Source organism: Ustilago hordei, assembly GCF_900519145.1.
Source record: "Ustilago hordei strain Uho2 genome assembly, contig: UHO2_contig_02, whole genome shotgun sequence".
In the NCBI taxonomy this organism is placed as follows: domain Eukaryota; kingdom Fungi; phylum Basidiomycota; class Ustilaginomycetes; order Ustilaginales; family Ustilaginaceae; genus Ustilago; species Ustilago hordei.
Window position 1 is genome coordinate 1,418,549 of NW_024545252.1, and position 20,283 is coordinate 1,438,831.

A 20,283-nucleotide genomic window follows, 5' to 3' on the forward strand; every position below is an offset into this window, starting at 1 on the left:
TGGGCACGCAAAAGGGCAAGGAGAGGGAAAGCGCAATTTGACAGCTGTGAGCTGCGGACCAACGCCCACTCTAGTCGTTGTGCCTCCTACGCTGGCCCTCCTTCCTACACCCTCAACCCCCTTCAGACAGTCCACACAAGCTCAGCACACTCTCAAGCTTGATACACGTACACAGACAAACATCAATTGTCGTCAAAGTCATTTCATTCATTACAAATCAAGCACCGCTAACCCGAACAGATACGCTGACAGGCGCGGACAAACTCTGCACAAAAGTCTCATCCTGACTTTCCAACCACAAATTCATATCCACCTCCAACTTGAATGCCCCACCGTCCTCGTTCCTTTGCGACTTAGCTGAGCCTTGTTCGATCTCAACAGCAGAAATTGTGATCCATGGAGTGGCGCTGCAATCGTATTGAACGCGGTCGATGGTGCATGATTTGATGCAGCTCTGCGCTGGGCAGATGACAAGGAAGGCGATTTTAGCGGCCATGTCGATGGTCGAGATGAAGATGACATCCGGCTTAGCGATGACCATGGGTTCAGAGGTGATGACTCGTGGCTTGGCTTGAACTGTAGAACTGGGAGAAGGGGTGATGGGAGATCGTGGCTCTTCGATGGAGATTGGGAATTCGCGGAGGGGGGTAATGGTGCGAGATGCTAGACAGCGCTTCAAGGTGGCTACTGCGTCAGCGGGGCGAAGTCTGACCCGTTTGAGTGTCTGATCGTCAAAATCGCTTTCGGAGATCTGCTTCTTGCCCCATGCCGGCAACCAAGTATTGCCTCCTTCCTTTCCGGATGAGATGGGGATGATGGATGTCCAAGAAGCTACAATGAGCAGACCAAAGACCATCAATGTTTGGATTTTGTCGAGCATGCTGATCACCGCATCCAGAATGTCAGGTCGAGGGAGTTTCTTTGATTTGCCAACAGTGGTGCGCTGTGATGATCGAATAACACCGTACAATGCAGCAAAGAGGCCGTTGATCAGTGCAAGGGAGAGCAGGACTGCTTGAGAGCCGTTCTCTTGCTGCATCAGTGTGTCGACCTTCGTAGCAGCGGTGGTGGTGGTGGTGAGCGCTGTTTCAGTGGAGTCTCCAACAGAACTGTTGCTGTATGTGCTAGAGCGGGAAGACCGGCTGCGATGGTGAGATGGACGACGGGCAGAGCGACGTCGCCGGACCTCTCTAGCGGGGTTGGAGGTCGAAATGGTGATCGAGTGGATGCCTTCGGGGGTCATAAAGTGTTCTGTGGAGCCAAGCATCGCTACGTGTACGCCGTCTACTGATGTGTTGAGTAAGGGTGAGAAGTTTAGGACCTCCCATGAGCCTGCCTCGAGTACCGTGCTCAGCATGCTATGCTCAGTGCTGTTGGCGAGCAGCCACAGTTTGCCTGTGCGGAAGCTTATGACTACACAGTGGCCAGGCTTTGGCAGAATTTGGCTCACATGGAGCGAGTCAAAGGAGCTGGCTTGACCACCACGCAGGTTCCAGAGACCCAGCGTCGCGCTCCCAGTCTTCTCGTGTTGGGCCATAAGTTTAAGCGCTGGACCGGATCCTTCGCCGATGAGATCGTCAAATGCCGCATCTGGCAGCAAATGACCTCTTGCCTGCATTCCGATCTTTGCACCTTGCTCTGACAGCTGTCCAGGCGATACAAGAGCGCGCAACGAAGCATGCTGAGGTGCATCCGCTTTGTCCGAAACCCACAGCCTTGCATCGGTGAAGGAGCGAAAGGAGGCGTGATAGCCTGTGTGGTCCTGCTGCGAATCCTCACTTTCCTTTTGCAGGCAGTGCGAGAACATGTCAGCATCGCATCGATGCTCAGGGAGCAACAATGAGTTGTAGACATTGTGCGCAAGATGGTGACGGTGGGCGTCAGGAATTTGAGGGAAAAAGTCGTCAGTGCAACGGATGGCCATGCCCTGGCTGTGCAGTGTCCTGGAAGTGTTTGTGAGCGCGGATGTGAAACCCATGGAATGAATGACGCCGCCTCCAGCGCCAAAGTAGCGTGTAGCTGCGCCCTCCATCGCTTCGAATGCTGCTTTACCCAGTTTAGAAGCACGAGGCATCATTCTGTCACTGGTGGCATCCTCCTGTATCCACTCCCACTCAGCTTGAGCGTCAATCTTGACAAAGTCGATGCCGCTCTGACGAAGCGAATGGAAGGCTCGATCCCAGAAGAGATGCATGTCCAGCTCCGTTGCCTGGATATACCAGTCTCGGCTTGCCTGACGGTGAGTGTCTTTGATATGAACCTGACGAAGAGGCGCGCTGAGTTCTTTGGCGATGGGTCCATCAGGGTGGATACCGTCCCAATACCCGGCCAGTGCCATCCAGAAGCCTACTGACTTGATTGAAGGGAACCTCTGGCGAATATGTGAGACGTAGCGAGAGAGCACAGAAGTTTGCTGATCTCCATCGTTGGCTGCTTCGAGATCGAAAACGGACGGGTCCATGTCAAAGCTGTTGAGTCTGCCACGATGTCCTTCACCGTGCACGACATCTTGCCATCCATCGTCAATCAGCAAGGCAGTGATTGAGCCCTTTCCCATACGATGTTCTGCTGCCTCAAGCGCAGCGACGACTTCGGACAGCAAGGGTCGGCGATTCTCGTTCTGCATTGCTTCCCAAGTGCAGAACCCGAGACCAGCCTTGGGTTGCAGGGGGCTGACGCGGGTGTCTGCCTGAATCGTACGATCGCCATTGACGGTCGACCTGTCATCATCTTCCTCCTGCATGGCGTGTCGGCTGACAATCTCCTCCTCGTGAGTCGGGGGGACCATCGAGCTGACTGTGCTAAGTCCCTGATAGCTACCTTCGACGGCGGTGGAGTCTGAGTAGAAGGAGATGTCAACGCAATCGGGCTCCGAGTAGGAGCAGGCGAGAGAGGGGATCATATCCTCGACGCCGGGCGATTGTGGTAATTCTAGATCGAGCGCCTTCTTGGCGGACCAGCTTAGTCCTAGTGGCTCGTGACTGCAGGTGCGAAGTGACTTTGCAGCATGAGTTCGGCAAGCTGCGATTGCTTGTTCGAGTTTGTCAGTTGTCCCGAGAGCGAACGACACCTTTGCTTGAGGCTTGTCGGATCCATTGATGTGGAAGTCAACTCTGTCGCCAGTACAGGAGCCACGCATGAGACGAGAAGTGACGTTGGCGTCTTCAAAGACAGGCATGAGGACCAGCATCTCTCGTCGACTGGACTGTGCGAGCTCCAAAGCCAAAAGATTCGCGCCAAAGTCAGGCGAGACGTCGGCGAGTGACTGGAAGCGTCTAGAGGTGCACCACGTCGACTTGGTCCTCTCAATCACCAGACCAGATTGAACGTCGCTCAACTTGATGCTGAAGGACAGATTGCCGGAGGCATCGCGAAGGGAGGCAGACAGGGTAGCAGATGTGATCGCTCCATCTTGCCCGTGGTCGGAGTCACTAGTATCGAGGACGGAGAGATCGGTGCCTTTGTGAGCTTGTACAAGCTGTCGAATGGTCAAGGGCGAGTTTTGCAGCGATGGAACATAGATTTGACCGTCATTGGAAGGTGATCCAAGCCAGTCGATCTGACCATCGGGATGGACGATGCGATAAGTGAAGCCAAAGACGCCGTCTGCTGCTTCGTCGTTGCATTTGACCTTGGCAACAAAAGAATAGCCGCTTTGATACCCCACAGTAGCCTTGACGTGGACCAGGGGAACAGACTTCCAAGAGGTGGCCTTGGAGGTCGAGGCAGCGTCTGATTGGAACACTGGCAGGTCAGTCCACAGCTCAAGGCGAGCAGCGCCCTGGGCTAGAGATGCGGCGTACTTGTCAGCCGGGTAGTGTGCGACAAAGGTGAGGCCATCATCGCATGCCCGTGCTTGGGGCACGGACCGCGACGAGTTGAGTGCCGGCTGGAAGACGGGTGCTGAACGCATCGTGCCACAATCTACCGGCTGTCGATTAGCCTCATGTGGACGAGGGTTGCGAGTTTGCGAAGGGTGAAGAGATAGGAGTCGGCTGAAGGGGGGAGCGAAAGGTAGTGAGAGTCAACACTATTGTATATATCGTCAGCGACAGGAGAGCCGGGTGAAGAAAGACGAATCGAGATGTGGGGTAAACGAGTCTCGACGAACAACTTGGAGGGCTCAATGATCAACAGGGTTCAGATTTGGATTTGAGCTGTGGGCATTGGTCAAAAGGGTGCCGGACGAGCAACTCAGGTTGTGAGGAGAGGAAAGGGCTACGCCAGCGAACCATCAATACAGCGCTGAGCTGACTTGGCAACAATTCGATGATTGCAATCGATCATGGCATTTTGTGATCCGCTCCTTGTCACAATAGTTGTGCACAATAGCGATGGATTATGCCTTAGGGACGAGGGAGGACGAAAAAGATCGCATCTGCTGCAGACTTGACAGGTGGACTGCAGCATCAACAAACTTCAGCCGCATAGTGACACAGTGCCAGTCAGTTCAGAGGGCGCAACACCGTCAAAGTGAAAGAATGGAGAACAAGTGTGTAATCATTCGTGGGACTGGATTGTCTGTGTGCCTCGCAACCCACGGTGACGGAGTCGGGGTACAGTTATCCGATCCGAGAACTGTTCTTTCCTCGCTGTTTCTTGGTCAAGCCGTTGGAGTCATTGATGAGCGATCCCACAGCACAACAGCACAGCACAGCGTAACAGCAATGACGAAGACGTTGGATGCGAGACTGACGGTGCTAGACGCTGTTGCAAAAGCGTCGGAGGTCGGTGCCAGCTGCAGCACATCGAATCGATTCGATACACACACGTGGTGATTGCAGCCGTTGTGCAGTCAAGTTTGCAGTGAAATGCATAAGCGACTGCAGGTGGCTCCCATGCCGTGAATGGCAGATGTGTGTGTTGGTTGCTTCGGTCGGTAGCGATCAGACGCTCGGCAACAATGGCGGTCTGTGTGTGGTACACGCTCGTGTGTGTGTGAACCTTTTGGGTGCATCACAACAAAACGCGACCTGTCTGCTGTCGGCGTTCAGCGACTATCGTCAACGGTGAGTTATCGCACTTGACCACGCATGACAATTTGGGAAAAAAAGGATGTTAAGATTGCCTTACTCGAGAGAGTCGCTTGCGAGCTCCCAGCCGTGGCCGTAAGGGGCACGGCCGGTCGAGCGTCGCGTGTAAGCGAGGCGGAATGCGCGCGAGAACGAATATAAGAAACGATACAGGAGACTAAGGTGTTGAGAGGCAAGCAATGATGAGGGCGGGATGGAGGACAAAACTTTGACGAAGCGCAGCCAGGGGGCAAGCGCAAAGAGAGAAAGTGATGGAGAAGAAGGAAGAGAGAAGAACGAGCGGAAGAGAAATCAAAACGTGCGACGAAAATGAAGTTCTGAGCATTGGTCACGTGCCCCTTCGCTTACCATTGAAAAATGCGCATGTTTCCATTCGCACGATAAATCTTTTTGACGCGTCTCTCATGAGACCAACACCAAGACCTCGATCGCAACCTTGTCTCTCTATCCCTCGGGTCAACACAAGTCATAGAGTTGTCCCAATGGGATGTAGTTGAAAGACTGTCGTCGAAGCATCGGGCCTCTCCGCTAGGTATGCATGGCCGAGGCAGGGCTCCAATTTCCGAAAAAGTTTCCACGGACCGCTCGCTAACCCTCAACTTTGCAGTCTCGTCTGTCTGCCATTTGTCCCACTGAATCATTGCCCTTGTCTCTTAGCCTTCCCTGAGCTTGCTCTGCTGGCAAAACACCACGACTATGCATCATCATGCATTAATGTACTGTGTAAGCTCAGCTCGACCAATCCTTGGATAATGCCCGCTGCACAAAGACGAAATGGGGTCAGGCGACCGAACAACTTGCAACTCAAAGCCTCTCAAAAGTTCGCGTTCACACTGTTGAGTATGATAAAGTAGAAGTGAGATTGGTTCCAATGTATAATTGCAATACGACAAGCCGGTGCTGTGTATTGGTGGCTGATTAGATACATGCTTTCCTATGATCCTGTGCTGGCTGTCGCAGGGTGATATAAGTGCTGTCAGATCAAGTCTGCTTGCGACCAAACCCAAACGTCTTGCTCAGCGTGCGGGTCGACAGACTCGGCTTGCGGGATGGCTGCCCTTCATCCGTGCCTGTGCCGTTCGTTGTTGCACCATTTGGCACCTGCTGAATGGGGTTGCGCTTCGACTGTGCCGCCGAAGATGATGAAGAGGAGAACAGGTTGGAAAGCATGCTTTCCTTCTTCTCGCCTTTGTCCGTGGCTGGCGACATGGGCGTGTAGCTCGAAGATGCTCTGCGTGCATTCTTGACGTTTGCCTTTTGGTTGCTGGAGGACAATAGTCTTCCGAGAGGTGCGAACGATGGTCCGGACGAACCTTCGCGCTGTGGCGATGTTGAGGTTGATACCGATGACACGCTTGTGTCAATGGCCGACGGTGTCACAACCGCGTGACGACCTTTCTCGTTCTCAGCGACCAGCGTTCCTCCATGCGCAAGTGATCGACCATTGGAACCCCACGGCGCCTCTGACAACCTGCCGGCGGAAGGAAAGCCCTCGGAAGCGGCACGAGCTCGACGCTTCATAACACCTCGCATCAGGTTTTGCTCGCGCATCTCGCGGTTCGTAGCTGCATCGTTCTGGTTGGCGATCATGCGTCCATACTTGGACTCGTTGGGTGACTCTGTTGTTGCCCTCGTCGTGTTTCCATCGGTAGTGGTCGTCGAGTGCGTGCTCATATCGATGACTGATGGACCATTGCGTACAGGCGATAGGCCAGCCTCAACAGCGGCATTCACACCCAATGAATGAGTCTGTGGAGCGTGCATGGATGCGGATCCGGCGTAGTCGGTCAAGGGCGTGATGGACGAGGACGCGACCGCGGGTGTTCCACGAGAGGTGCCATCGTTCGCGCTGGTAGAGTGCGTCGAGACCGAAGCATTGTCTGGTGTCAAGCCGTCCGTCTCTGTCACTCCATTCTTTGCCAGATCGCCGGACGTTGCCGAGCTTGGCAGAGCAGGCACACCGCCAATGACAGAATCCACCGCGGAGGTGGTCTTAGGTCTACGCTTGGACTGACTACTGGCTCGCTTCTCACGGTTGCGGAACGATCCGAACCAGCCATTTCCACTCGATTCCGACTGACTTGCACCCAAAGTGTCGAGGGGGCTTGCTTCAGTGACTGAATCGAGACGCGGTCGATTGGCAGTTGCTGCAGCGCCGCTTCGGTCGGGCGAGGGCAGGTTGTTACGTGGGTCAGCCAACTCTGGCAGCTTGAGTCCATCCCTGCCTCTGCTTTCACTGGCGGCGCTGGCGTCAACTCTTTGTTGGATCTGAGCCTCGAGAGCAGGGTCTTTGAGGCCAAGATCCCCAAAGTCGAGGTCAACAGCCTGGTAGAAAAGGACGTAGGCGCTTCCAAGGCCAGGTCGGTCGCCGTAGTACTTTGTGATCTCGAACTCGTCAATGTATGTGACGACATCGTCATCGAATTGCACCCAGCGGTTGCCGACTTTGACTACAGCGATGTAGTGGCCGTGATGGGGACCAGCGCCGATATGCACCACTATGGCACAAAGCTCGTACAGTCGATCGGGATCCTCTGCATCGTCCGACGTGTTGAAGAGTCTGAGCTCTTGCGGAAAGGCGACACGATAAGCCAATTTGACATATCGCTGCACCGACTCTTCGTACTTGAAGCGCTTGAGATGCAGAGCCAACACGTTGGGAAGCTTCTTGATCTTCATGCGCTTTTCGGCCTCTTGCAAGCCGGAGCACGAGTCGCAGAAGAACTTGTTCCTTGATCGCAACATTTCGGATGCCGAGAACTGACGCAAGCAGGATGTGACGGATGAGTTCTTCTCAATGTCGATGGAAAGATCCAGGAAGCATTCGTCTCGGGAGGTGACGGTCTCGCAGGTGAGACAGCGTGTCTCGTTGGTCAAGACACCTTCAAAGAGACGATGAACACAAGTATTGCCGTTGGGACCCACTTGCATGACACTGTGCTTGCTGTGCCCATCGACGGTCTTGTGGGAGCCGGACCCGAGATTCAGGTAAGGGTTGCGGCTCTGCATCTTGACACGCCCTTTTGCCTTGTCGGCCTGGATGAGATCCTCTCCAACCTTGTTAAGCACAAAGTTGAGCATCTCGTGCGCATCTTGGTGCATGGTGCTATCGAAGAGAACATTCTCGCGTTTGAGTGTGCCGAGGAATGCCTTGACCGCACTCGAGTCGACGGCAGGGTAGCCCGAGGCGAGTGTTCCTGTTGAACTGGTGGATATGGAAAGGTTGGGATGTCCTGCGCTCGCGGTGGAGCCAGGAGTGATGGGGATGGCCTGTGCTGTGGCTGCGCCCGAGTTGGCAGCAGGTGGGGTAGCAACATGGTTACCGGCGCCTCCTCTGCCAGCAGTGCCGCTCGCCACAGAAGGACGACCGAGGATGGATGTCTTTCTCATGACGGGAGGCTGCTCAGTCAAGCTGGGGGGAGAGGGCGACATAAGACTCGCGACCGGTAGTGAGCCAGTCGAAGTGAGTGTTGTTGGTGAGGAGAGCGCCTTCTGGTTACCAGATTGCTGGATGACCTCGAAGAGATCGCGCAAAGCTGCAAAGAGTGTATCTGGAGGTGGTATGCCATCGACTGTATCCGGAGCATGGTCTGGTGGTGTGCGAGGCACTGAATCCGTCACGCTCGAGCCGCTGTCCTGATTGCCTGGATCGGACTCGGAACGGTCTCGACCGGATGGATGCTTGTAGCTGAGGACCGAATCCCGGAAGGGACGACAAAAGTAGAGGGACTGAAGCATCGAGTTGACGTAGCAGGTATTGCCAAAATTTTCCATTCCGAGAAGGTAGCCGCCTCCTTCTGCTGAGTTGATTGGGATCTCGGAGGGTTTGCGCAAGAGGATCGATGATTGATTTGTGGAGGTAGATGAAGGAATGAAGCTGGTGCTGTGATGGGAGTTGGAGCCTGGGATCATGGCGCCAAAGAGCGCGACCGGTGCGGCAGATGGCTGTGTCACAGAGTAAGGGTTGGAGTTGAGTGGTGGACGCATCGCATAAGGACTCGCTGCTGATGCGCTGGCTGGGGTGTGAGAAGCGGTGCCATTGGTTGCGACGTGGGAAGCGGCACCGGCGCTGGAAGAAGCCGAAGCATCCTGTGAACCAGTTGTTGTGGGTGACGCAGTCGAAGGAGAGGCCGAGGTCTGATTGACGCCAAGGAGGCCCTTCCAATTGAATGACATGGTGAGATTAGGATGTGACTACACAGCAGAGGCCGGAATGGTGGCAAGGAGTAGAGTTTGTATTGCGGCGTGATGTGACGAGCTTGACTCTGATCTACCGACCCATTCTGAAAGGTGTTGAAGTGAATAGAGTATAGCGGATGATCCGAGCAGCGCTCTGGAATGGAACGATAGCAGCTGGCTCTGGTCGGCTTAGGCCGATGGAACTATTGATGCCGACGGAGGATTGCGCAATCGCAAAAATGCAGATAGCAGCTTGTCGTATCTGCGGCGATCCAGGTTGATCTGCTGAGGAGGTTTCCGAATGTGGGAAGATCAGGCCCGGCTCGGTAGATCCGAGATGAGACGATGCGTTGATCAGATTGTCTACTTGGATGTAGCTCAAAGTTTGGCAAGAGGAGAACCGAGAAGGATGTGCGATAGGATGTTGGCGGATGGTCAAGGATGAGGATAAGGATGAGGATAAGGCGACGACAAGGTTCTACAGTCACAGTAGGACGAGAGAATGCAAGGTGGGAAGACGTGGGGAAGGAGCAGCAGCTGCAGAGCATGTACCAAGAGCACAGTCCCAGCTGACGGTTAAAAGTCAAGTCAAGTCAAGTCAATTCAAGTCAAGAGCAAGGGAACAGGCAGACAGACAATTTGAGAGAGGCGCAGTTGGCCGCGTGGGCTGACGATGGCCATTCCAGCGTGGATCTGCGATTTGCGCAACGCAGCAGCAGCCTCAGGGTCAGGGTCAAAATCCAAGCAAGGGTCGCTTGCGTCTCTCAGTTCTGTCTCTGGAGAGCAAGGCAGAAGAGGTTACAACAGGAATACTGTGGCGAAGCGATGTCTCAGGAACTCAGTCGCGATGGCTCGGCGCCTCCACGGTCCATGGTCGCAATCAGACAAAGAGCCAGATTACGAGCCTCGATTTACAATTCTATCGACCGGCGACCCTTGGAAAGGGCATGCTCGGCAAGATCCATGATATCCGACTTTGACCCGTCTTCATTCCGGTCTTCCTCTGAAGCCGTTTTTGAGCCTCTGTCTGTAATTTTCAGTCCCTTCATGTCATGCTCGACAACAAGGGCAAGTCCGAATCTCTTATATATATATATATTATTATTATTATTTTGCATTCTGAGCAGAGGAGGAGGTCGGGGAGCCAGGAGCGGACAGAGAGACAGACAGGCAAGATCAAATGCAGGCTGGGAAAGAAATTGTAATCGTCTCAGGGCCCGTATGCAGGCAACCATTTCAATCCCAAATTGTGTCCCTATTTCCACTGCCATCCATGGGCAATACGAAATCCCCCGCACAGCATAGCAGTCTTTCTCGCTGCAACGGTATAATTCCAGAACAAAAGACAAAGACGCGAGGATGCGTGGCTCACCCTCGCCTCGCTTTTCGACAAGCGAAAAAGTAAAAGTATGTGACTTCTAGTCCGATCTGACACTAACGCCAACGCCAACTTGGCTCACTCGGATATGTATCATGCCGGTTAACAGATAGCCGACATAGTTTCCCCGTCATGTTTTCAGCCTTATCATCCCTGTATCACACACGTATACACAGAACGCTGGAACATATATATACTAGTCATTATCTTGTACTTAGTTTTCATACATTATCGCAATCGGTACTTGTGATCATAGCTATTTGCTGTACGTCCTACAACAGAAATGCGACCCTTGATTCAGGGCAGAGTTGCAAACCGCGCATTCATTTCAGCCACGACATCATCGAGCAGCGAATACTTTGGACACCCACGAGCTTCTTGGTGCTCGACCCATTCATTTCTACTCTTTCCCCCAAGCTACGACCTCACCTCAACCCCGCATGTCTCTTGAAATGAAACGCATCTCCCAGATGTTCGATGTCCAAGGAGTTCAACAGGGTTCGTCATGGTTAGCTGATGACTCCAGGGGATTGGTTGGCCTGAAGAAACCCTGCCCGTGATTTTCCGCCGCTCTGATATCTCAGTACATCGTAGCAGCTCGACAACACCGTCAGCCTGGTGCAAGCCACGGACTGATTGTGAATAGCGGTGGAAATCTTTGCGTCTACACACCTCTTACAGGAGCTACCATTCCGTCTCAAGACTAAGACCTTGTGGTATTTCAGCCCGAGTGTCGAATCGTAGTCTGTTCACAAAGCGACGAGTTGGCAGCTTTGAGATGGAACAGTCCTTTCCGGGCGACATGATCGGCAATAGCTGCAACACTGCTGGTCTGCCACTCGCGCACAAAGAAGAAGGAGAAAATTGCAGAAAACAAATTGCAGAAAACAAAATATAAAGCCTGCGCCCGTCATTGTGTGTAGCCGGCAAAAAGCCAGAGAGGGAAAGAAGAGAAGAGAGGCAAATTTTCCCTTAGCCGCCTCGCTTGCGCTTTTTCCCCTTGTCGTTCGCAACTTTTCTCTCGGCCAGCCGCTTCCCTTGTCCATCCATTCATTCAGCAACCATCATCTCCTCCCTCACCCCTCATCACTTCGACAATATGGACACCAGCATGGATGAGGAACAGCAAGACGATCGTCCAAGGGTCCGCAACTCTCAAGCTTGTCTAGAGTGAGTACTTCCGCAACCCCAAGCTAGAGCGCAGGATCAAGCTGAAAACAGGTATCACGACACTCGAGTTTGCGGCAATGCATACCTTATCGCACCCTTCGGCCGCCTCCTCCCCTCCCCTGTTGGATCCCCAAGTACTGACACCATCCCTGTCCCCTTCCGTCTTGATCACATCGACCGACATTGCGCTCGTCATCCTCTGTCCCTACCTTCGGTCCCTACCCTCGCTTTCCGTCCCCTTTTTCCTCCTTTCTACGGTGCTAATCGGATCGTATCTGCTCAACAGGTGCAGAAAGGCAAAGATCAAATGCAACGGCAAACGCAAAGACGCACAGAACTGTTCTCGCTGCGAAGCAAAGGGTCTCGACTGCTCATGGACAGCTTCCCGTAGAGGCAAGAAGCCAGGAACAAAAAAGTGAGTTCAAATCTCTGCCCATTCGTTCGGCTTCTCTGACTCAATGTGCCAAAGGTCTACTCAATGTCGACACTTGCTGACTGATCTTTACCCTTCTTCGCTTCTCTCACTTTCCTCTTCTCTTCACCTTCTCCTCTCACCTCTCAATAGCCTGGCAACACGTGCACGAGAACAGTCAGAAGCGCTCCAACGTCAGCTTGAGCATCAACTACAGGCACGCACTCCAGATTCCAAACTCGACCGCAGCTCCCCTGTTGCTCCCGACTCTTCTTCCAACTTGTCATATCGACGCAGTGTCGCATGGGATCGCCCTTATCCTGGTCCATCCAATATGCCTGCATCCTACCATCCCGTCGACACCGACCGTCATCACCCTCACCCTCAGCACCACCAGCACAATACAAACCGACACGGATCCGACGCCAGCAACCATCAGTCACCTCTGAGTGCAGTCACCACATCTTCGTCAAATTCTCATCTCTACTCCACCGTCCCCACCGCCGCTTCCCCCAATGGTCACTATGGCAGTCATCACAGCATCGCGAGCAACGGCAGCAGCAGCCGACGCACCTCCAAATACCACGACGGCCTTCTCATCCGTGAATCACGCATGCCACCCTCTTCCACCAATCCACTCCTCTGTCTCTCCGAGGCCGCCCTCGGAAAGCGATGCACCGACTCAGACAGTGAACAAGACGAACTCGCCGCAGAGCTTGATCCGGCCGACGAGGATGCCCACAGTCCTGCAGCTTTTCTGGACAACAAGAAGCGTGGCTCGTCTCATGCGTTCCCGCATGATGCCATCAATGAAGAAGACGACGCACAGGCAAAGTCCGCACGCGATATCTCTGCCATGCTCGAGTCCAGTGGCTGGACACGATCCTGTCTTGGTCATGCTGCCTGCGAACGCGCCTCCTACTTCTCAGGTGCATCTGCTTCGGCGAGTTGGGACACGCGTCGATGCGATCCTCTCGACCAAGGTATCGTCACCATGGACGACATACACCGCCTCTTCAAGATCTTCATGGAAAGCGTCCACGAGCAATTCTGCATTCTCGATTCTGTCATTCACAATCTGGCCACCATCAAAGAGTCGTCCAATTTTCTCTTCTCTGTCATTCTCGCTATCGCCGCTTCCATCGATCGCAGCCCACGCGCCGTTCAGCAGTTCCAGCAACTCCGTGCACTCGTCGACTCGCTCGTCGTAGAGGTGCTCAGCCGCAACGTCAAGAGTGTCGAGGTGGTCAAAGGTCTCATCGTGTGGCCCATGTGGGCGCACCTCACTCCACTCATGGCCGAAGATCGCGCCTGGCTGCTCATCGGAACTGCCGCTCGTATGGCAAAAGAGCTCGACCTTGCCATGCGGGACGACACACCTCAGCAAGACGAGATGGCTCGTCGATATGCACGAGACCGTTCCAGGACATGGGCGCTGGCCGCCATCATGGAGAGGAGTTTCAGCTCTTTCTCTGGTCAGCGACCCAACACTACCCTTGATGTGGACTGGGGTACGCTCAACGATTGGCTCAAGTCACCTATCTCGCTCGACGGTGACATCCAGATCGTTAGTTTCCTGCATCTGCGCCGGATCGAGGAGATTATGCGAACACGCATCTTCAGTCAGAGTTACTACGAGGTTGGCTCCATCGAAAGCATCCGTGTCTCGGCCAACGTCTTGTTTGAAGCGTGGTACGAAGCTTGGTGCGAGCATCCAGCCCTCGAAAAGCACCGACTCACTTCGACCATCATGCGCATTATCGGCTTGCACATCCAGGTGCTCATCAACACTCACGCTATTCGAGAATCCGATCGAAGAAGGACTATCTGTGAGGCAAACAACATGCGCATCCTTCGTGTCTGCGGCAACTCGATGAAAGCTGCTCGCGAGAATGTCGTGTCGTTGCTGACAGAAGCGTGCCAGCTCGCGCTCGACAACCTGCAAGGGGAAGCACATACCATCAGCCGTATTGTAGCTGCCATGCTGGGTTGGTCGGGTGTGCATCTGCTCAAGAATGGTCCGATCGACACACGTGGATTGGTGGTGCGACTCGGGCTCATGCTTGCCGGCGACCCGCAGGATTCGACCCACTCGCGATCGTTCGCGCGCTTCTATGGTAGATTCATCCTTTCTCTCAGTGCCGAGCTGGTCGAGAGGGATCGTGCGGAGAAGTCGAGGAAGAAGAGACAGCGCTTGCGAGGGTCATCTCATATGTCGGCCGGTTCGAGTGGGATGGGTGCGCCTAGTCCGCGTGCCAATGGTGAGCGAGGTGGTGCGCGAGGTACTGTTGCTTCAGGTTACGACCTTAAGAATACAACAGCACCATCGACGCCAGGAGCAGCAGGAACGAATGCAGCCCCAGCCCCAGTCAGTGAGATGGCATTGGCTTTCGAAACTGCCGCCCACAATGGTGTCCAGACGCCTGGTGTGGCAAGTCGATCTCTTCTCTTCGGCTCAGCTGGTGTCAACCCTGCATCGTCGTCCATCCCAGGTGCTGCTGGCTACCCACAGCCCTACCAAGCCCACGCAAGCACCAGCAACAGCCACTTGGCTGGCGTACCAAACAACGGTACCAACGCTCCTTCTCTCTCATCCGCCTATCGCAACACCCCTCTCGGGGTGTCGGTAGGTCAGAACAACACCTCCGCCACTGACACGGTCGCCAACACCTGGTTAGGCACTGATGACCTTCTGGATCAGTACATGCAAAGCATCCTCCCCATCTTCAATGACTTTGACCATGCAACCAACAACAGCATGCTCAATGGTATTGGAGGCGGTGGTGGTGTCGGTGTGCCTATCTCCGAACTCGGGCGTTAAGAGCCGTCTTTCTCTGCAGTAACCACACGTTGTACCAGTTCTCCTCCCCACGTCGAGGACTTTTTAATCATAGCAGTATACCCTCCTCTCTTTCGATGTGTGAGATTGCCGGATCGTCGTGTGCAGATCCCGGATCTAAGCTTCGTAGGTAACGTATTTGCATCCGAGCCTGGTATTGTGTGTAGCCGAACGAAGAACGGGAGTGGCAGAAAGAAGGGCGTGAGATGGGTTGTTGCATGCCAAGACCAATTCAAGCCTCTTTTGCGGAGTTGCAATTACAGGACTGCGATCTGATCTTCTCAGCGTGCACAGTGAAGAGTCGGATTGCAACATATTAATGAGACGGTGGGAGGGGACGCTAGTTGATTTAGGCAAATCCCTTCTGGACTCAATCGCACGAAAACAAGAATCAGGAAAATACTAAGTGGATTGCGGACAAGGACCTGTGAAGTCCTCGAAGCTCGACAAGGAGGCTCCCAGCCCACCACTAGCTGCAGTGTCACCTGTGCAGCAGACAGTGGTCACAGCAGAGGGGCCAGAGGCTCCACCCAGCCTAGAGGACAGGGTCCTGCCAAGAGGGGCCTGCAGGGACAAGGGGTCCCTGCCAGGTCAAGTAGAGGGCAGCAGCAACCATCACACATCACTCAGCAGCTGAGTGGTCAATGTATTGGTGATAGCAGTCCAAGGTCCACTGACCAAGGAGCTTGATGGTGTCTGCATCAACACCCTGCAACACTGCCCAAGTGGCCACTCCCCAACAAAAGGAGTGTCCTGCATACTGAGATGTGTCCAGCCTGAGGTGAGAGAGTGCTGAGTGTAGGTGCTGGAGGAAGGTCACACAAGTGAGGGGTCTGTACCCATCATGCAGCCCAAAGAGGGGAGCATTGGGCCTATGGATGGTAGGACAGAGGAGGCAGAGTGCAGCATATGGGCACTCCACCCTGCCAACTTTGGGGACCACAAGCAGGGTCCCAAGCCTGAAGGGGTCAGTCTTAGACACCAGGAGAAGGAGTATGGCATAGTCTGTTTGCCATGTGACAGACCTGACCAGCAACTGAGTCAGCAACAGCTGGTTCCAGGCAACCTTGCCACATCAAAGGAAACAGGTGAATGAGACAGCAAAGGCTGCAGCAATGACCTGATGGTCCCAGCCACTAAGGGGCATGGACTGGAGCTGCTCGAGGATGGCTCAGAGAAGGGGGAGGGTGATGGGGAGCTTGGATGCAGCTGGGTGAAGGCCATGTGTGTGCTTGATGCCCTGGACTGCTCTTTCCAACCAGCTGTGAGTGAAACCATCGAGGTTGAAACCAAGGTCAACATGCCAGGACTGCAGGGCATCGAGCTCATGCTTGATGCTGTGGAAAGGGTGGGACCATGCCATGTCACAAGCCCACTTGGTGAGGAACAAGTCTGAGGCTAGAAAGGGGGGGGGGGGGGGGTACTCAGACCAAAGTGGAGGTGGACAAAGGCCTGGTAGCAGGCAGGGACACCAGCACTTCACTTGTGGCTGGATTCAGCAAGTCCTTGCCAGATGTAGGAAGCTGCAAGTGCTGAGCAGCCTGTGGCAGTGGTGAAGGCTTGGGGTGCTTCATGGGGGTGAGGGAGAAGAGGAGCCAATGTGCCAGTGGGTAGCACTGCTGTAAAGCATGGAAATGGTGGTGAGAGAGAAGGTCAGCCAGGTGGTTGTCCCCTGAAGCCACACAAACTGGTCAGAGGGTGATATGCTGCAGGAAACAGAGGCCAAAGATCTTGCAGAGCAGTGTTTGAGTGAGAGGGTCCCTTGAATGGCCAGTGTGAAGTCCTGACTCCACATTGGTGTTGTCAATGTGGAGGACAACAAGGCATGGGCTGCTCCAAAGAGGGGAGAAGGCATGCAGTGCCTCCAGAATGGCAAGGGCTTCCAGGAAACAGATGTCCCTTGAACAGTGGTGACAAGGTACCTCTCAGGAGAAGGCTGCAGTAGGGGTCTGCATGAGCCCGAGATGAGCCCCATAACCCCATTTGGATGCATCAGTCAAGACATACTCAACTGTGAGTGGTGAGGGTTGTAGTAAGGAGTGACCAGGCCAAATGTGGAGGGTGGACTGCCACCATCTGAGCTCCTGTGCTGCCAGACAAGAGAGGCAACAAAGAGACAGGGGGTGGCAGTGAGCAGCCTTGGAGGCATCATACAGTCTGCACAAGTATGCTTTGCCATGGGGGACTATGAGGGATACAAACTGGAGAAGGCTGGCAATATGCTGCTAGTCAATGAGGTGGGCTGAGCGCCAGGCCAAGAGGTGGTCGATGGCGTCCAGGATGCAGGAGCAGTGCTCAATGGTAATCCCAACACACTGTTGGACAGTGTCGACCTTGATGCCAAGGATCTCCAACTTGGTGCAGTCCCAGAAGGTTCTGGGGTGCCAGTTGGAGGCCAAGAGCTGAGCATGCTAAGGCAAGCACATGCAGGGGCTTGCCAGGGTGGTCAGCTACCAGGATAGCTCCAAAGAAGTTGTCCAGATAATGGTTGACAGGATGTCATGTCATTGACTGCAGGATCCAGTGCAAGGCCTCTGCAAAGAGGTTGAAGATCCAGGGAGAGCTTTGGCCCCCAAAGGTGATGCCCATCTCCATGTAGAACCAGCTGTTGAAAGTAAAGCCAAGCAGGCAAGCATCATCAAGAGTGATGACCACATGCTGGAACACATCAGTTAGGTCACTCTTCCAGAGGCAACAGCCCTGATTGTTCTGCACAAACTCTAGGACTGCAGTGAGGGAGGCATAACAGATTGTGGTGAAGTGAGTGGCAATGCCATCATTGACTGACAGCAGCTGGTGAGGGCAGGGAAGGCAGGGGTGAGAAAGATGGTGAATGGTCCAGAGTCTGGTGGAGTGCAGTTTGGGAACAGTCCCAACTGGGGAACACACCAGGCAAAGCTGCTGAGGGTCCACCTCAAGGAGCTGGCCCTCCTTGACCTGCAACATAACCTTGGAATGGATATGGGCATTGCCCTCATTGTCCATTGGGAGATTCTTGATACTCTGGAAGCAGCTGTGGCTACAGAGGGGACCCAAGTAGCCAAGATGGACACTGTGGTCAATAGCTCCTAAAAGCTGATTGATGAAGGGGTGGTCCAGGTAGTTGAGGAGCACCTTGGCCCAGTAGCCCAAAGCAGCCTGCATGGTGCCATATTGAGAGGGGCAACCATTGCTGGGGTGGAGGGGGGCTGCTAAGGTAGTGTTGGGCTGGGCAGGAGGCAGGAGGATCTGTAGTGACAACAGTGTAGCTGAGGCAAGGTCAGCCAACGGTACCTGCAGAGGACTGAGGAAGGGGAGGGCTGCTGGAGCTGGCTGGGATGCTGGGGAGATCACTAGAGCTGGCAGGTGCCTGAAGGAGTTGCTGGGCCACATTGGGAAGTTGGAGCTCCAAGCTGGAATGTGGCGGGACCGAGGAGGTGGGGTTGCCGCTGTGTGTGGCAGAGGCTGGTGTCAGGGGTCTCGCGCCTGAAACCCAGGTCGATCTGTCGAGATACTCGGTGACTATCAAACTATGCGACAGCTATTGTCTCGGTATCGGTCTCGATGAGCTAGTTGCTCAGCGACTATCAAGTTGTGCAATGGGTGGCGTTTGGGTATATACTATTGTAGGTTTCAGCTGACCTCTGTGGCCACTCCGTTCAGGGGTAGCTCAGCACAATCAATATTAATGCATAGATTATGATGACACCAAGGTCTGGTGTGAGTGTTGATGATGATGAGGTTGATGATGTTGGTGATAAGGTTGGTGGGTGTTGATGATAATGAGGTTGATGGTGTTGGTGATAAGGTTGGTGGTGTCAACATGAGTGTCCAGTGTGTTGACTGATGCTTGAGGTGATCCCCAGACTGCAGTGGACTACTGCCTTCAGTTCTATCTTGATCCGGACCGCTAACCTGCTATGGGGCGCCTTTGGATGTCAGGTATGTCATGGGCCTGGATGCTCAAGAAGCAGGAGGGTCACAGGTTCATATGGAAGGAGCACAGGTATCGAAGATCTAGTCAATACCAGTAGAGAGCATGGTTGTAGTGCAGTCTCCATGGAGACCATGGACTCCTATGGACTCACATGCAAAGGAGGACACGAGCCACATGCGAGGAGGGCCAGGCACAGCCACGAGGAGGACCAAGCTCAAGGAGCAGGCACAGCCACGAAGAGGACCAAGCTCAGATGGTTACCACTCAGGGGCTTGAGAGACAAGAGTCAAAGGAACTGTCACCAGTCAAAGGAGAAGGAGCAGTGTATAGGACACTAGCAGGCAGGTCCTGAGGAAGAGGAGCAGTGTCGAAGGAGTTGACACCAGGTCATGAGGAGGAGGAGCAGTGTCGAAGGAGTCGACACCACTCAAGAGGCACAGGGGTGCCAAGCAGGAGAGGCCCCTGAGCAGTACTCGATGAAGAAGGTACTCTCTGGAGAGAGAGAAGGAGCAGCATCACTGGCGATGCTGTGAAGAGGTATATAACCATGCTTTCTCATCATCATAGGTCGAGTGGATCCTCATCCACTCTACTCACCATACAACTAGTCAATACTTTAGAAACACAAGTACTCATTAGTTACAGTCAGCATAGCAGCAATCTATCAAGGTTGCTCCTCATTGTAGTGTGTGTGTTGTATCACCACTACCTGACGTCCATAGGCGCCCCATAGCAGGTTAGCAGTCCGGATATAGATAGAACTGAAGGCAGTAGTCCACTGTGGTCTGGGGATCACTTCAAGTGTCAAAGTCAACACACTGGACACTCATGTTGATGCCACCAACCTTATCACCAACACCATCAACCTCATTACCATCAACCCTCACCAACCTTATCACCAACATCATCAACCTCATCATCATCAACACTCACACCAGACCTTGGTGTCATCATAACCGAAGCATTGATATTGATTGTGCTGAGCTACCCCTGAATGGAGTGTCCACAGAGGTCAGCCGAAACCTATGATAGTATATACAATGAATGCCACCTGCTGTCACTGTGCAACTTGATAGTCACCGATACCGAGACAACAGCTGTCGCACAGTTTGATAGTCATCGAGTATCTCGACAGACCGACCTGGGTTTCAGGCGCGAGACCCCTGACAAGGTAGTGGTGATACAACACACACACTACGATGAGGAGCAACCTTGATAGATTGCTGCTATGCTGACTGAAACTAATGTATACTTATGCTGAAGTGATAACTAGTTATGATGGTTGTGTAGAGTGGATGAGGATCCACTTGACCTTTGATGATGAGAAAGCATGGTTATATACCTCTTCACAGCATC

The 20,283-nt window shown here is 53.8% G+C and overlaps 4 protein-coding genes across 4 annotated transcripts; 1 reads left to right on the forward strand and 3 right to left on the reverse strand.

Moving 5' to 3' along the window:
* Positions 1 to 217: 217 nt before the first annotated feature.
* Positions 218 to 3,913, reverse strand: UHO2_01251 (uncharacterized protein; the record flags this gene model as incomplete). The annotated part of the gene is made up of 1 exon (XM_041553719.1): positions 218 to 3,913. One exon carries the CDS (start codon positions 3,911 to 3,913, stop codon positions 218 to 220), a length of 3,696 nt encoding a protein of 1,231 aa, XP_041409653.1.
* A 2,101-nt stretch (positions 3,914 to 6,014) lies between these two features.
* UHO2_01252 (uncharacterized protein) lies at positions 6,015 to 9,209 on the reverse strand (the record flags this gene model as incomplete). The annotated part of the gene is made up of 1 exon (XM_041553720.1): positions 6,015 to 9,209. The coding sequence occupies one exon, from the start codon at positions 9,207 to 9,209 to the stop codon at positions 6,015 to 6,017; it is 3,195 nt and encodes a 1,064-aa protein (XP_041409654.1).
* Positions 9,210 to 9,303: 94 nt separating this feature from the next.
* UHO2_01253 (uncharacterized protein) lies at positions 9,304 to 10,084 on the reverse strand (the record flags this gene model as incomplete). Its single annotated transcript, XM_041553721.1, has 3 exons — positions 9,304 to 9,690; positions 9,849 to 9,988; positions 10,051 to 10,084. The coding sequence occupies 3 exons, from the start codon at positions 10,082 to 10,084 to the stop codon at positions 9,304 to 9,306; spliced, it is 561 nt and encodes a 186-aa protein (XP_041409655.1).
* Positions 10,085 to 11,689: 1,605 nt separating this feature from the next.
* On the forward strand, positions 11,690 to 14,993 carry UHO2_01254 (uncharacterized protein; the record flags this gene model as incomplete). Its single annotated transcript, XM_041553722.1, has 3 exons — positions 11,690 to 11,760; positions 12,047 to 12,175; positions 12,326 to 14,993. The coding sequence occupies 3 exons, from the start codon at positions 11,690 to 11,692 to the stop codon at positions 14,991 to 14,993; spliced, it is 2,868 nt and encodes a 955-aa protein (XP_041409656.1).
* Between the last annotated feature and the right edge of the window lie 5,290 nt (positions 14,994 to 20,283).